The 17,912-nt window shown below is 38.3% G+C and overlaps 1 protein-coding gene across 1 annotated transcript; it reads left to right on the plus strand.

The window, feature by feature from the left end:
* The first annotated feature begins 13,735 nt into the window (after window positions 1-13,735).
* On the plus strand, window positions 13,736-17,126 carry LOC118219422 (rho GTPase-activating protein 31-like). The gene is made up of 2 exons (XM_035402566.1): window positions 13,736-13,886; window positions 14,815-17,126. The coding sequence occupies exon 2, from the start codon at window positions 14,919-14,921 to the stop codon at window positions 16,302-16,304; it is 1,386 nt and encodes a 461-aa protein (XP_035258457.1). The 5' UTR covers window positions 13,736-13,886; window positions 14,815-14,918; the 3' UTR covers window positions 16,305-17,126.
* The last annotated feature ends 786 nt before the right edge of the window (window positions 17,127-17,912 follow it).

Consider the following 17,912-nt stretch of genomic DNA (forward strand, 5'->3'; position numbering starts at 1 on the left):
AAAGTTGATAAAATTTACACAAATGTCAGAGCATCGCACAATCACCAGTGTGCCTCATTTTACCCTTAGACCCCAGAGGATTAAATTATTACCCCTCATCTTCCCCTCAATCTTCAATTTGTATTTCTGCTTGCAATCATTGGTTATTTGCTTATTTCCTTTTGTATGGCTTTCATTTGGGACACATCCCCCTGTTCAAAAGCCCACCTTTTCTTTTCAGTGCTACTTTGAGTTCCCTATTTACCCATGGTTTATCACAGGGGTCCTCAATCTTATCCAGAAAGGGCCGGTGTGGGCACAGGCTTTCATTCCAACCAAGCAGTTACACACCTGATTCCACTAATCAAGGTCCTTAGCAAAGACTCCAGTGTTTGATTAGTAGCATCAGGTGTGTAACTGCTTGGTTGGAATGAAAGCCTGTGCCCACACCGGCCCTTTCTGGATAAGATTGAGGACCCCTGGTTTATCATTTGGAAAAACCTTAATGATTTTTTCTGGGATTACACAGTCCACTCAAAATTGTATATAGTCCGTCACCACAGAGTTGAGTTCTTCCAGGTCCCTGCCAATGCAAATAAAGGTATTCCATGTTGTACAGTCAAAACAACCTTTAAGTCACTCCATTGACTCCTCACTCCACTTCTTAATAGTTCTTGACTCAGGCTTGCTGGATTTTAGCCTCTGTTTGTAGTGAGGAGCCAGGTGGACCATATTGTGATCCGAGTCCCCAAGGGGCTGTGGTGGACAAAGTACACAATCCTGTACTTGAGTGAAAGTACAGATACCCTTGCTAAATATTACTAAAAGTAGAAGTCTTCAATTTACATTTGTACTTGAGTCAAAGTACAAAAGTACCTACTTTTAAAAATACTTAAATCAAAAGTAAAAAGTACTATTATTTAGTATGGTTGTGTTTGTCAGGGGTTGCTGACATGACAAACAATTTTAAAATACAGTAAGAAAACTAAATTGTTCACCTCCTAACATACTGTATGTAAGAGTGAAAACTATGGTATAAATACAAATTCACAGTTTAATTTGGAACAAAGTCACCATCAAATCAAATATCAAAATACATTGAGGTTTCCTGGCGACTTAGCCACCAGAAAGGATATAGCACAGACAACAGGTCATAGCTTAAAGCGGAAGTGAATGCGATAAAAACGCTATTCCAAATGCAAAATTACAAATGAAAACAATGTCAGCTAGGTATATCAACAAACATATGGCTTAGGCATACCCAGAAGTCCTCAATAATAATCGTATTTCCCAAGAAATTACGAAAAATCATTGACAACGTTTCGCCAGGTGCAGCGTCTTTGACTGATAACACAGAGTGAATGAAAAACTTTTGGTTGACCTATAAAACTATATTCCAAAACCGAATTTTAGATGTGTTATACATGGTAAGAAAGCTTATACGCTCACCTACTGAATAAATGAATTCTCAATGAAGCCAGACTGCACTAAAAAGGGCAACAATGCTGTCAACAACACGTGTGCAGCAGCTTCTGGTCCGGTCTTACTCCAGAAAACGACGTCAGCTTGTAATACCACACATGTTGCTTTCGGTGTTGTCCTTTGTAGTACAATCTGGTTTGATCTACAGTTAATCGATCCAATAGGTGACAGAAAAAGCTTTCTAACGATTTATAATATGTCTAATTTTACTTTTGTAATACCGTTTTATATCCCAGCGTATTCAAAGGTTTTGTCTTATTATAGCTGCATTACGCATTTAGTCTGTGGTAGCAGTGAAATCAACTCTTTACCCCAACTCGTAGGTAAAAGACACTGCACCTGGTGAAATTTTATCAATGACTTTCGTCGTTTCTTGGAAAATACTATTATTCTTGAGAAATTCTGAGCGTGGCTGAGGCATATGTTTGCTGATAGACCGAGCTGATATGCTGTTTTAAGATGTACTTGGATGGTTAAGCTGTCTCTCTGTGTTCCAAATCGCCTGTCTCTACTTGCCTTCCCGCCTAGCTAACGTCTTTGGTTCAAAGTGTCATGAGCCGATCGAAATGTGCGCTGCGCCCTGATTGGTAGGCTTCAGTATGAAAGTGATGTTGTATTATTATTCTATAGGATCTTTTAGACAATCCATTTTCTCCACATCAAAGTAACGAGTAACAGACAGATTTGGCACAAAAGAAGTGGAGTAAAAAGTAGGATATTTCGTTTGAAATGTAGTGGAGTGAATGTAACAATTCTCCCAAAATGGAAATACTTGAGTAAAGTACAGATACTTTAAAAAGGTACTTGTACATGTACTTTGTTACTGTCCACCACTGCCAAGGGGTGGTTTTGGATAGCCCCTGTAAGCATCCTTTATATTAACAAAGCACAAGTCAAATGACCTCTCCCCTCTTGTGGGGCAATTAGCATATTGATAAAAGTTAGGCAGTACATTTTTTATGGAACAGCCATTGAAGTCCCCGAGTATAAGCTTAGGGGCATCGGGTGCAATGTTTTCTAACTTAGCCACTGTGTCATATATTACACCTGCCACGGTCTTGGTGTTAGCACGGGAGTGAATATATACAACATTGACAAACACTTGCCCAAACCCCCTGGGCAGGTAGAAAGGCCTAAATGACAGGGATAAAAGCTCAGTGTCCTCCGAACAGTTTCACCATATTTCATTGTTGAGTAGCTAGACTCTTCTTCTTTTAATTTAACAAACTGTTTCCTGTCACATAATCACACACAATCCATTATAAGTCATTACCACTTGCAAAATCTGGGCCTGCCATTAAAAGTACTGATATCAAAATTACGCCAAGTTACAATTAACAATATTGCATCTTACCTAACACAAATTAAACATGCTGTCTTCCAAAGCAACGCTTCCTAAATTATTTCAAGTAACCTGGTCCTGGGTTTTTTTGTCTTACTATGTGAAGACAATATGGTCATTCAAAGCATATGCATCATATGGAAGTGTGAAATGGCAATCATTTATAGTGGGAATAATCTTGCAGAATATGTTCAACTGTTTTACACCAATATATATTTTTTGTAATGAATATACAATATGTTTAAACTGCCTGCATGTAGTGCTTTGGGTGTATGGGAATATTTCATGGATGCCATTTTTGGCTAAGGTATGCGCTAAGTTGCTTAGCAACGGTGTTCTACTATAATTTAGATACAAATGTAAGGGTTGAAATAGGTCTATAGTTTTCCATTTTGTCAGATTTGAGATTTGGTTTCTTCAGTATTGGCTTAATAACAGCCACTTTTAGTGCAGGGCTGCTGCACACTTTTTGAAATAAAATTTTATGCTTTTAAGACCTTTTTAAGACCTCGACAGAGAACATTTAATACCCTTTCCACAGCAAAACAAATGCACATTAGGACTGAGCTTCATGTTTGAAATCAATTTGACAATATTAGTAGGGATATTTTTCTGGATAATTTTGTATCTCCATATAACAATCATATGTAAAATCACATAAAGTAATCAAATTAATGGCAAAAACTGTGTCCCACTGTTACGCTTTACATTAGATAAAACTCTGTGTTAAAAAAAACATTTTAATTTAAAATCTTAATTTTAATTACAGTTTGCTTGGAATTGTTAATTTTGACAACACTCTGTAAAACAATAAGGCTGTTCTGGCCGTTCTCGCACCCAGAGTCGGCTATAGTTAATTCTCCACATTAAGACACATACATGTTATCGTATATCTACCTTTCATCCACTTTAACAGTCCATTAAATCTGTAAACTCCAGCTAACTGGTCACCAAATTAAAAGTCCGCTCCTCTCCTTCATGTCGCATGTTGGCCGTTGCGGCTCTGCACTACAAACATTATTATCCAGATTCTAGCAACTATCAGAAATAACAGAGGGCTTTGTGTCTCCTCTGAACCCCCCTGGCCAACTGTCTTTAGCTGAGCATCATCTGTACTGTTTTGTGTACTTCTTTAATCCTGCTACCTTCGTGAGAGCCTGTGGAGAACCAATCAAAAATTTACCAAAAAAAGAAAAGAGCTGGACTGAGTCGCGACCGAAGACCAAACCATATTTAAATTAGTGAATCCTGCGGGGAGATGTATCTCACGCAACTAGGCATCACCTCAAAATTTAAGACCTACCATAATTAAAAATAAGACTTTTTAAGACATTTTATGACCTTAAATTCTGAAAATATTATTTAAGACTTTTTAAGGATCCATGGAAGCCCTGTAGTGACTCAGGTATGTGTCCTCTTACTAAGGATGTGTTAATGATTTTAGCATGTGCTGGCCTAGTACAGGAAAGAGTTCTTTAACCAAATTAGAAGATATCGGATGGAACGGTTGGTTTTGCGGACATAACTAGTTTAGATAGCTCATCCATGTTAAGTAAGGTAAAACAGTTCACTGTTTGTACATCTTCCTGTTGTAGCCAAGCACTGGGATGTTTATTTATACTGGCAGGATTAATGTATGAAGGAGGAGACTATTTGGAAATATGGTCTCTAAAAGCCTCAATCGTCTGATTTAATTTTTTTTTTTTTTAAATCATTGCTGCTATGATCAGAAGGATAAGTCGCAAATTGTGATGATTGTTTTTTTAATTGCTAATTTGTCCACAGTGTAATACACAATTTTGCGTTATATTTCTTGAGAGAAAAAGGCAGATCTAGCAGATGCAAGAGCTTGCTTGTTCTGAAGGAGGCTATCTTTCCATGCAAGATGAAATACTTGATGACCTATACGTTATGTAGCCATAACGGGCTTTTATAACACTGAGGTAAACAAAGTCAAATCAAGTTTCAAACATAGGCTAAATGTTTTTATAAATCAAAACATAGTTACTCATCCTTACTGTGAACTGCATAGTATGAACTGCATGAACACTATCACCACCTCTACATGAGGTACACTGAAGTCAATTATAAACTGAAAAAAATTATTTTATAATTTAAAAAATTCCTCATCTTCATTATGAACTTGCAATGCTTGCAATGAACCCCAAATTAAATAAAAAATAGAACTCTACAGAATTTAAGGCTAAAATGTTTTGTTGATTTTGTTTGTTAATAATTTTTCTTCCCTCTTTGTTGAAGCCCCACTTTACCTGTATGTTTAATTTGCATAAGCTTGGGTAAATTAAAGAAAACATCTAACAGCTTCCTTGGGTGGAATACTTATTCAGCTATTATGCTTTTACTCAAACTTCCATGAGTTGTATTTTGTAAAGACAAGCTACTGCACAACAGCTGAGAGCAGCCTACAGCAGTATAACATCCCTTGCTATACTGAAAAGTTGCTTGGAGGAAAACCTCTTAGGGGCAGGTCAGATGTTTTACAGCCACATGAGCCAGTGCTGGTTGTGTCATTAGCCAACAACCTGTGTCTGTAATGTTTTAACTCTAGAAAGGCCGTGTTTTTTTACTACGTACTACCGCTACGCTGATGGCCAGCAGCGTCAGATGTATCCAGCATTACAGCATTGATTTCTGCACCAGTAGTGGCCTAATTTCATAAAGATTACGAAACCATATATTGCAAAACTAATTTCTAAATAAAGGACACAACTGAATCTATTTCAACATTTGTATTTCTACATTATAGCAGTTTTCTGAAATAGACTAAGGGAAAATGTATTGAGGCACATTATGAGAACACTGAGAAAAGTGCTAAAATGTGTATGACAAGACAAAATGGAAAAGTGGTTAAAGAAATACAAAGTGCAGATTTTTTAAGTAAATTCTTCGGTCATCCAGCACATTTCTTCTGCCCTTCTCCTTGAAGTGTGCTAGCTTTTACATAGCTTATGCACCATCGCTCCTCTTATCAATTCCACAGAGAACACACAGCTTTGTGGTTTACTGGGATCACATTCACACAAGTTGGTTATATTTCATGCGGTTGTTGTGTAGCTCTAATATTCAGTTTGTTCAAAGTATCAGTTTCAATGAAAACCCGAAAATATGTTTGTAGCGTTATCTCTGCAGAGTTCTATGCCTATCATTTCTATAACTACAGCATCCACAATTATTCATCCCCACCCTAATGGCTTCATCAACTTCATCACAATTGCAGTAAATACATTTTGTGTGATTGTTACGACCCAGATGGGGTCTAGGGAACGAGACGTAACACAACACTGATGGAATAGTGCAAAAGTGAATTTATTGGAGCGTGCATTACACTATATAGTTGGAGCTCCAAAGGACACACAAAAGACAGGATGGACGAGAGCAGTGCCAAAACAAAGAAATAAGTAAAACAAAAATGTACTAAACTGACAGCTCAGTATTAAACTAAAATACCTGGTCCTGATACCAAAATAAGAAGAGACCAAATAATAAACCTAACCTATCTGTCTATGCTAATCTAACCTACTCAAACTAAACCTACACAAAGTGGCACCTGCTCCTTACCTAATGTTTCTATACACAGTGAGAACCTACATGAATGTAATCAATCACCCACCCAATCTTACCCTTCTCCTACCCTCATCCCACGGTGCCCAATATACACACAGCAATCAACAACACTAAGGCAGGCCACACAAGGAGGTAACTAGTATAAACAGGATTCTTAACAAGCTATACAAAGTTCAGTATCTAACAACAGCGGTCTAACAGCATGGGCAGGCTAAAGGAGCAAAAACCATCAAACACAGGCAACCACAAGGCTATTACAGTGGCAGCAGCTTCCTGGTTGGTCCACAGCACGGGAAGAAAGGAGCCAATCAGATACCGCAGAGGCCTTGATGGGCACAATCCATTGAATCCCTTCAGTCAATTATCTTACGGGACTGGCACATCTGTCCAGCCAATCATCTCATGGGACTGGCACATCAAAGCTCTGTAGGAATAGATACACAGAAAAAGTACCCAGAACATCGCAGGACGTAACAGTGATCATTTGGGCAAAATTAGTTTCAATAGTGCTTTATAAGTAAATTTGTATCTGAAGATTCAATTACTGAATTACTGAACATTACTGAGTAGACAGTGACACATTTGCTCCTGGGTAAAATAACCTGTTGTTGTTTATTGTCTGATGGGGGGTTTTGAACAAAGCCATGAACATCAAGTCCAGTTCACACAGTAATCATAGGCTAGGTCAGAAAGTTATGGTAAGTCAAACTAGAAAGAGACATGATGATGAGCTACAACATCAAGATAACGATACAAGTGCAATATAAGTGCTAGATGGAGATACAAGTGTAAAACGGAAGTGCTAGAGTAACAAGATAGAAGAATACAAGTGATGAGAGTGATCCTAGATTGCGAGTGCCCTTGCCCGATAGTTATAGTTAGTCCAGGTACAGTCTGAAGATATCTGTCTGCAGACCACTGCAGAAAATGGGAAGGGACCAAACAGAACAGGGAGTTTGTTCCACCACTGTAGAGCTAGAGTGGAGAAGCTCCGTGTTTGGGACAAGAAAGAACCATTCACCCGAATGGCAGGGAATGCAAGTCACCCTGCTTGAGTAGAGCGGAGTGGTCAAGCTGGCAGTTGGGGTTGAATTATGTCTTTTAGGTAGGCGGGTGCTGTCCTGTCAGCTGCCGTGTAGGCCAGGGTCAGGACATGATCCTGGCAGTGACTGGTAGCCAGTGGAGTGAACTTAGCAGGGGAGTGACGTGAGAACGTATGTTGGAGACAAGTTGAGCCGCAGTGTTCTGGATAAGTTGTAGTGGCTTCATGGCACAGCAGGCATGGAAGGAGGGAGTTGCGGTAATCTAGACTGGAGATGAGTTGGCTGTGGTTAAACCGCTTTCACATGACAATCATCAAACGTTCAATGGGGGTGTTAAGGAGGTGACTACACATGCGAAGAATGGAGTGCCGCCAGCTGTTGAAACTTGTCATCATCCATCCTGGAAAACAATTTTATTTTGGCTGTGTGCTAAACCCGTGCACCCTCTGAGGCCACGCACTGACAGTCTAGTATTTGAAAAAAAAATATATATATTGGCCTCAAGTTCAGCTGACCGTCCGCTGACAAATGCTCAACAGCGGAACAAGAACAAATCATATACACAATACTACAACAACGCCACCAGTAATTTTACTCTGGACAAAATACCAACAAAAGCCAGAATCGGCAATTTAGTCATAAACTTTGCTGAGCGCTCTGTCCCACACAATACCTAACCCTCGAAACCTGCTCCATCTAACAGTGGTGCTAATACATGCGAGGGAAATTGCAGAATTTCAAATTACCCAACAAACAAATTTAGGCAAAATCCTCAACAGTTGAAGGATTGAGAGACCATATATATGTCCCTTCCAGAGCAACAACAAACCTGTCCCCCGTCCCAGTTAACACTGTCTAACTTCACTGACTGGAACAACACTCAATTAATCACCAGCCTCGAACATCAGAAGGTACTACTCACCCGGTATAGATTAGCAGGACAAAACAGCCGCAGAACCCAGCGGACTGAAATTCCCAGAGCGTTACACTTCCTCCTCCTCCGGAGACGATTAACAAAATAAAAACAACAAAGAAAACAAAACCTTGCATGTCTCCCTGTCTCCCAAACGTTACAGTAGAGTGAAGGCCATGCAACAGGCTATAAACACACTCCAGCTTGCAATGCAACTACGGAACTCAATCCGCCAAATTATCAGTCGCAGACACACAAAGGATAAACCGTGAAATCTATCCCTCCGCTGCTACACATTTTGTTATGACTCAAGCTATAGTCGTGACAGAAAGGGACAACACAACAAGGTATACTTTTAACCCTCTGGGGTCTAAGGGTAAAATGAGGCACACTGGTGATTGTGCGATGCTCTGACATTTGTGTAAATTTCATCAACTTTATATACAGTGATTCCAAAGTGTTTCATATCTTTGTTTTCAGCACAAACTCAGCGACAATAATATGGCAGCAGTAAGTTGGTCATAATCATGTGTGGATTGTAAACTGCTCTAAAAACACACAAACTGTAAACAGTAGTTTTGAACATGCACAGGAATGTTGTAATAAAACACACTAAACAATTGTGACTAAGACTTTTGGTCACTGAAATGTGTTCTTCAAGGTCTTGGGTATCAAAAGATGACAAAATATTTTAGCAAATCCAATGAGAAATATAAAATAAATTGCTAAAAGTTAGTGTTGTGACTACTATTTTTCAACACCAGGTGAGAATGGGAGGGCAAATGGCCTTTCCGTAATGAATATGCATTGGGTAGGAATACCTGCCAGCTAAGTAGGCTATTCACACCTGGCCGCATGCCTCCCCACCACTAACACAAAGACTCAGTGAGCCATTTAGAAGACAGAAACAAAGACATCTTTTGATTTTAGAACATTTATTGAAGTAAACTGCATGGAAGATGAGATGAGACTGGTGTACTCTTGCAACGCCTGCCTGGCCTCTTAGCTAGTGGTGAACTAGGCCGTGTTTCCTGATCAACATCTCTGCAAATATAATAAAAACAAAATTGTTAGGAAATGTGAAATCAAATCAAACTTTATTTATATAGCACATTTCCTTCAACAGGTGAAAATTAAATGTGCTTTACAAAAAAGGGACAAACCACTAACTAATGAAAACAAAATTTATGAAATGTGACATCATATACAAACAAAGAACCAAACAAACACAACCAGACGCAGAGAGGTAGCCTATAATTTTGAGAAGCAATGGTTAGAATCGTTCGTAGTGTGGGAATTTACAAGCGCGCATATTAGTGAACATTCCTACAAACACACAGAGAATGTAATACAGCGCACATTTACAATAATGCAAGCTATCAATGAAACAACATTAGCTAAACTAAATAAACACTGATATTCCAACTAAACTACATGCAACTCATCAATAACAATGCCTCAGTCTGAAGTAGGCTAGGTCTGTTTAGCTAAATGGTTATTTTATTGCTATTTCCCAAACTTACTTAGAGTATGCTAATATCGACTGTGCAAGGACAGTTTTAGAATCCTAGCCACGCCACTACACGCCAGGCATGAGCTATTTATTACGAATATGATCGAAAAACATACAGTCTACCTGATACTTCTAACACAACCAGACGCAGAGAACCTAGCCTATAATTTTGAGATGCAATAGTTCGAATCGTTTGTAGTGTGGGAATTTACAAACGCGCATATTGCTGGATATTCCTACAAACACACAGATACGTTGCAATACAGTACACATATTTACCAATATGATCATAAGAAATATACTTACGCATGAAGTTGATCCTCAGCTGGATCAGTTCGCTGTTCGAAATGACACCGCTCTTCATCAGTGTCGGCTTCCGGACAGACCATTTTCCAAAATTAAGCGAAATGTTCACCTCAAAAGATGTGAATTAGGCGACACTTTGACATTCTATCCCGCTTTCGCAGACTTGGCATTTCTCACATGGATCTCGCATCGCCCCTCCTTTAGTCTCCTTCTATGGAGAGTAATTATAATGTTGTTAACATGTGAATGCAATTTGGGCGGACTTCCTGCTGAGCGAAATTCACATAGTAATGAGTAAAGTTTAACGAAGCATACATGGTCTAATTGATCAAATTTAAAACTTTTAAAATGATTCATATTATTTGCCAATGGGCGCATTGGAAAGTCGCGATTCTAAGGTTTCTGTCAATGTTTTTGTTGCGTCTGTATGATAACAGCATGTGAAGTTAATCATCCAAATAGAAACGAAAGTTAATTTCATCTTGTCGAGCTCCGCCGGCGAAGCTCTCGACCCCAGAGGGTTAAACAAAGGAATGATGTATTAAGAAGACAATGATGCATGTATGAGTGAAATGTAGGGTATTTATATTAAATGTGTATGGATGCACGTGTGCAACAATGGGATGTGAATTTGCAACGCAAAACCTCTGAAGAATGGAAGGTGAAGGAAAAACCCGCAGGCCGTCCAACCGCCCAACCTGGTGCAGGATTACCTAGAACTGAGTGAGAAAGAGAGAAAGCACTGGGGCTTCCTTATTATAGTGTTTCCCCCCAGGTGCTCTCAATTAGAAAAAGGGGCACCCCATACACTGGCCAACTCCTGTAACTACAACAAAAAATAAAAACAATATTAGACACAAAGTCGTCACAGTAAGGAACTCTTCATTTTGATGCAGTGTGTTATTAAACCTCCACCTAGAGAATTTACTACGTAAATGTAAGGGTAATTTAAAATGCTCCAAGATTGCAAAGATAGTGTTATAGAAAATACACATTCCTCACGTTAGGCAACACTGGAGATGATAAGATGTAAGCAATTCTGGAAAACATTTGATAGTGTGATAAGTAATAAGTATAGTCTCTTGCGGTCGGGTTTTGCATATACCAGATATCAATTATATTCAAATGTTTGTGAATATTCTAAATGCTTTGGATAATAAAGCTTGCTCGTTCAAAATAGACTGGTTTGAACAGTCCAAATTACTGTCCTAGTATGTACTTCTGTCTGATCCAATGATGAATAAATATTCACAGTGTGCTAATGTTTTTCTGACTTCTGTCCATCAAAGATGGCCGGAGCATATACCCTGAAAAATACAATGGGCCTCATTCACCAACCGTTCTTAAGAAGAATGGGCCTCATTCACCAATCGTTCTTAGAAGAATTTTCTTCTTAAAACCCACTTATGCAGTTTTTACGAAGCTTCTGACATTCACCAATGTTTTCTTATTTGGGATTTGTTCTTAGGTAAGAACAGAATCTGCACACACTCAAGAGCACACTTACGCACAAGTGCTGACATGTTTGTGCAAAATAACTGGTTATTGCATTTTCTTCAATTCTACAGTTGTATAATGTTATAGGATTTAAATTACAATAATATTTTTATCATTTAAAATATTTTTAAATAATTATTTTCATTATTTTACAAAGCATTAAGGTGCCAGGTTCCACCTCAGAGGGTGGTTGCCTCAGCGGGAGTTCATCTGTAAATAAATGATAAAAAACAAACCATTGTAGTGACCTTTTATTTTTGGGGGTTTCAATTATGCAATGATTAGTCTATACTGAAAAAGCAAATGTTTAAATTTTGAATACAAACTAAGCACTTAGGTAACACTTTTTAAACACATGGACATGTTGAAGAAGAGAACAGTTATTCAGAGGCGTCACCAAAATGACTGGCAATACATTTTTTGTGCAGTGTTTTGTGCAGCGACGGGTTTACTCCGATGCAGTTTACTGCCGGTTGATTTAATTAGCGGTATTAATGTGACGAGAAGCGCTTTGTCGTTTGAATGCATAACACGCAAATCCTTGCACCCACTCCCACCAGAATTTTTTTTTTTTGCCTCAGATTTGACACTAACCTTTTTTTTTTTTTTTTACTTCATCAGTTGTACGCCCTTCTTCGGATATAGCATTCACTGAACAAGTAATAGCATCCCATGCATCTTTTTTGTGTTATTTTATATCCACTACTGACGCTACTAAATATGACAGGTCGTTTGCTGTTCACTTTCTGCAGCAATACCGCCGCTTCAGAACTACTGAAGTTTTTCTTAAGTTTGGAGTCCGGTGCTCCACCGTCTTTAGATTTTCGTTTGGGCACTAATGACTTCGCTCTCAACTTTTCTTTTCGATTTCTGTGTGCACACAGCCCTGCAGTCTCATGCCCTTTTATGGGGACTGGTGGGGCTTTTACCTATGCTAATTAGGAACAACTGGCACGTGCTTTCCATTTACGAGGACAATGGGATTCACCATTTTAAGAACACATGTGCGAACAATTCTGCGGTTTAAGAACACGTTGTGAATCTGACTTAGACTTTTCTTAGGACCTTTCTCAAGAACAAATTTAAGAAAAAACTTAGGAAGATTTTGGTGAGTGAGGCCCAATGTTCTTACCCTCGATCCACATACAGGAAAATGCAATTCTGCTTTTAATATTGGAACCAGTCTTCTCAAAATTAAACTTACGATTCTTTCTAATTAAAATGGCAACGCCATTTTTTCCTGGAATTATCTCCTGATACTACATTTGCTATATGTCTATTTTGTAATCTTGGAACATATTTAGGAAGGTAAATTAGTTTCTTGTAATAACACCATATTAACTTTCTTTCAATGTAAAACATACATCCTTCTGAGCGAAGCGCAATTTGTTGATGTTGAGATAATACAGTAATTGGGCTAGCCATTGTTTTAGCAACTTTCACACCTCAAGATGAACACTAAAATCTGTGTACATGGTAAACTGAGAACAAATATTTTATGTTAAAAAATGATTGTATGTATATTTTTCACTTAAAAAATGAATAAAAATAAGAAATTCCATGTACTTAGATGTGCACTTTTGTGCCCCCTCACACTCCCTCCATCCCCACCAACTTTCTGTCCCTTGGGGAAAAAATCACGTGTTAAAAAAACACATTTGAACACCCAACATGTGAAGAGTACACATGTGAACTATAAAAATAATCACACTTTTAAGATGAGAACGGGAAACGGCAACCTATGCTATTTGAAGTCAAATGTGAAAATTGTAGTTCACATTTGAAAAGGTCAGTCACATCTGAAAATGTGGCATTTCTGGTGATTTTCCTTTTCACCCCCCAACGGTAACTATCCACCCCCCACCCCGACGTCCATGATTGTAATCTCTCTTTAAGTTATGATGACTACACACTCTCTGCAGTCATAGCTGTTGCTGTGAAGTTGACTTGACAAAGATGAATTTTTTTTCCACTTTAATCCCTGTCACTAGGTCATGAACAGGCAATGGAAATATCTATGAAAGCAACAAGTTTGTCCGGTCAAATTTAAATTTTAACACTAGTGTTAAAACAGATGTGTATCTCAGTGGAATAAAAACCTCTTTTTTCCACAGGGCAAGAAATGTATCGAGGAAGAAAATGGGCCTTGGCCCATTCTTCACCTTGTTCCGAAAATCATTGAGCCTGACATTACAAAGGATAAAACTGAGTCTACCTACAAAGCTGGTAAATATGTTCACCTTAAGACACCTACTGTACAAGAAAAAGTGATTTACTCATGTACCTTGTATTAAACAGAGAAAATTACATTAACAGCCCTTAAAGGAATAGTCTGACTTTTTGGGGGAATTTGCTTTTTGCCTAACTTACGTATAGTTAGACAATAAGATTGATATCAATTTCATCCCTATGTGTCCAGTACAAAAATATTAGACAATATGGGCAGCATGCTAACTGTGTTAGTTATATCAGTGGCTGCAAATGGAAGCCGTTAACTCTGTGAAGTGATGAAAATACACCTTCCAGAAACTCCAGAGTTATTTACACAGTGCATCTTGCATGTCTATGATGCGTAAAAATAAGAGGAGAAAAAATTGATTTTAGATTTAGCGGAAGCGAAATTCAGAACTATAATTGACAATAATTGACAAATAGCCATGTATGCATCCACTGGGTGCATGGGTGCAGTGATTAGTTGCTGATTAGATGAGAAACAATTCTCTGAAAGTAGACTGTTGCTACATGGAGTAAAATTACAGTACATACAGACACAAAAAGAGCTTTCCTTAGCCATATAATCGGTCTATACATCTTACATACAGGGAAGGAAATGGGCTTCAACCAAGTCTCAATTAAAAGTGATTCAGAAAGTATAGCCGGAGGAGTGTAGCACAGTGGGTAAGGAACTGGGCTTGTAACCGAAAGGTCGTAGGTTCGATTCCCGGGTAAGGACACTGCCATTGTACCCTTGAGCAAGGTACTTAACCGGAATTGCTTCAGTATATATCCAGCTGTATAAATGGATACAATGTAAAATGCTATGTAAAAGTTGTGTAAGTCGCTCTGGATAAGAGCGTCTGCTAAATGCCTGTAATGTAATGTAATGTATAAAATGTGCTTCAGTCATAATAAAGTAACTGTGGTTCTATTTCAGGGGAACTAACAAAAACAACTGGAAACCATGGCAAGCAAAAGTGCACAGGAGCTATCTTCAGTGGTGAAAAGAATGACCTCAGGAATATCGTTGTCACAAAGCCAATGGAAGAAAGACAAAAATCCCTGGATCTACCAGATAAAGTTGACGAGAACACTTGGCAGAGAAATTCAGAGGATTCAGAGCAGGTAGAGCCCTGGGAAGACTGCAGTACCACAAAACAATGGGTGACTAGCCCACTCCATTCCCTTAAAACATTTGATTTTTTATTAAAATCAGAAGAACTGACTTTATGTTTAATGGGAGACATCAACAAAGGAAAAGATATTGTTGACAGCTTCAATACTAGTATGAGAACTGTGCCATCTGTTAGAAAAATTGTTCATAAATGTCCGAACTTAAAAGGGCAAAGTGTGGAAAATCTACAGAACCCGGAAAACAGAGCTGAAGCAAAATCTGTAGGAAGACTGACAAAAACTCTAGAACAAAAAAGTAATCATTCTTTTCTAAAGCCCAAAAAACAAAAATCTCAAGATACATTAGATTTTGAAAAAATTAAAGAAACAACTCCTCTAAAGCACAAGAGACCCTATTCCCTGAACTTGGATCAGGGAATGTCACACATAGAAAAGTTAGGTCAGCATGCATTTCCAGATATTTTTTTGAACAAAAGAGCGTCAATAGCGATAGTTGAGACCAAATACAACCGTTCATCTTTTGAGCTAGAAATGTTTCTGACTGATCGTCAAACTGCCATGCGTCGCAACTCTGCTCCCATCAGTGTGTCCTCTATTAGAACATCTTTCATAGTTAAGACTTGCCAGGCTAAATCAGTTCCAGTGATAGCTCCAAAGATGCAGTACTGCCAAATACCTCAAGCCCTTCAGTTGAAAAAGCCAGAGTCATCGCAGGAGAATGAACAAGAAAACTTGTTTGCAGGCAGCAGAATGGGAGTGCTACACTCTCGCCCAGCTTTAACCTCTAATGAGATGGAATTTGATAAACCATTGTCCAAGATACACAGGCATGTAAAAACATGCAATTCCTTTGAGATGTGTAAGGCCACATTCCCAGCAGATAAACCTGTGTTAAGATGGAAACCTGATTCCAAAGAGGAGGCCTCCAACAACTCTGCTAGATTTGAAAAATCCACAACACTACAGAGACAATCCCTCAGGACTAGGCCAAATAGACCACAAAGTCTCATTCTGTTCAGCGCTCTCTTTCCCTTCACAGATCACCCACCATTAGGAGATAGTGATAAGCTTCCCCTGTCATCAATCAAAAATAACTCTGAGACCACAGCATCTCAATGTTCCTTTAACAAAGAAGCAGATGGCAACGTCAAAAACCCAGATGTTGTGACACTGCACAGTAAACTGACGATGCCTAAGAGTGGGCAGAGGTTAGAGACTTCAATGAGTTGTTTTTATCAGCCACACAGGAGGTCTATGATATCTGATAGCAAAAGTAACAGGCAGATTGATTGATCTGCTGACGATACGAATAGCACTTTTGAGAAATTTCCAAGGGACAATATCATCCATATAATCTTGTTTTGTTCGTCTCACTCTCAGTTAAGGTTTCGTCAAGACGGAACCTTGAAATGAAAGCAGATTTCAGAACAGTATAAAAAGTAACTTAAACGTCAGATTTTTTTAGTAAAAAAAAGTTATATCATGGAAGTGACTGTATGATGCTAATTATATATGTCATAATTTACTTGTTAATATATTCAAATTTCTATGCACATACACACACAAACACAGAAACACACACACACACACACACATACATATTCTTGTGAGAGGTCTCGATTGTTTGAAATTTAAAATAAAGGCCTGTTATGAAGCCATTTTAGGAGAAATGTAATGTAAATGGTGTTGCTTCCTGATTACTGGTGTTATTTGTTTAAGTTCTTCTATGTGAGCTTGTTTGTTTTACAACAAAATTGATGCCCTTTATTGTATACAAAACAACAAAGACCTTTCAACCTAGAATATTTCATGCTTAAGCAAAACATTTTAACAAGGTTTGCTATCACTGCTGACTATCAACTACAATGTTTAATAGCATGTTATGAATGTAGGTAATTAACCATTGTGCTTGAGAATCAACAATTGCTTATTCTTCACTTGCTCTCTTGATTTTATCATCTCCTACAAGTTAATAAATTACTTTGTAATGAAAACAGTTCAGTGTTTCAAAGTGGAATTTACCTTCAAGTAATCTCCACGTGGAGCCCTTTGTTCTAATGACATGCATCTGTAATCTCATATTGAATTTGAATAAATGTACAAATCTCAATTAAATGCCTCTAAAGTGCATCTATGCTTTGAACAACAAAATGATTCACACCATAATATGCCACCTGTCTTCAACTACTGACACAAGGCTCAGGGTCAGGATCCAGTAGCAGAGACTGACACAGGAGGTAAGTAAAATAAATGAATACATTTTTACAAAAGCCACAGTACTTGATGAATAATAACAGAGCAAACACTGGGTACCATGGGGGTTGCAGTGTGCCTTCACTTTTTAGTATGCAGTTGCATTTTAATATGGATTTACAAAGTACCATACTAACACAGGATGTGCTTCTTATTAAGTTTAGGGAGGAAATGGAGCGTGGAAAATGTAGTTCCGTATTAGCATGGAAATGGATTTCTGCACCAGGTGATTCTCAGAAAGTCCTCTGCTAGTCCTTAAGTTTACTCTATGATTTTTCATTATGTGCATGCTCCTGAGTGTAATTTAGAGAGATTTAACGGTGTATGTGTCAGGGGAGGCGAGGGAATGGACCCAGAGTCAAAAAACACTCAAAATCCACAGGGAAAATCCAAACTGAGAAAGTTGCTTTAAATAAGAACAAAAAACAAAAGGGAACAAAAACAAAGCCTCGCAGGGCAGTCAAAAAAAGGACTAAGATCTTAATGCGCAAAACCAGAGAAAATGCAGAAATTCAAAAAACAATGCAAAAACAGAACACGGGCAGGGAGGAAAACACTCACGGCAAAACACTGAGTAACAAGAACAAGAAGGAGCACAAAACCGAAACACAATCCAATATGCACACAAGAAAAAGGATCCAGCACCCG

The sequence above is a fragment of the Anguilla anguilla genome, unplaced genomic scaffold (assembly GCF_013347855.1).
Source record: "Anguilla anguilla isolate fAngAng1 unplaced genomic scaffold, fAngAng1.pri scaffold_146_arrow_ctg1, whole genome shotgun sequence".
NCBI classification, from domain to species: domain Eukaryota; kingdom Metazoa; phylum Chordata; class Actinopteri; order Anguilliformes; family Anguillidae; genus Anguilla; species Anguilla anguilla.

What these genes read in the sequence shown, in the direction of transcription:
- LOC118219422 (XM_035402566.1), top strand. Translation starts at nt 14,919, where the DNA reads ATGGAAGAAAGACAAAAATCCCTGGATCTACCAGATAAAGTTGACGAG.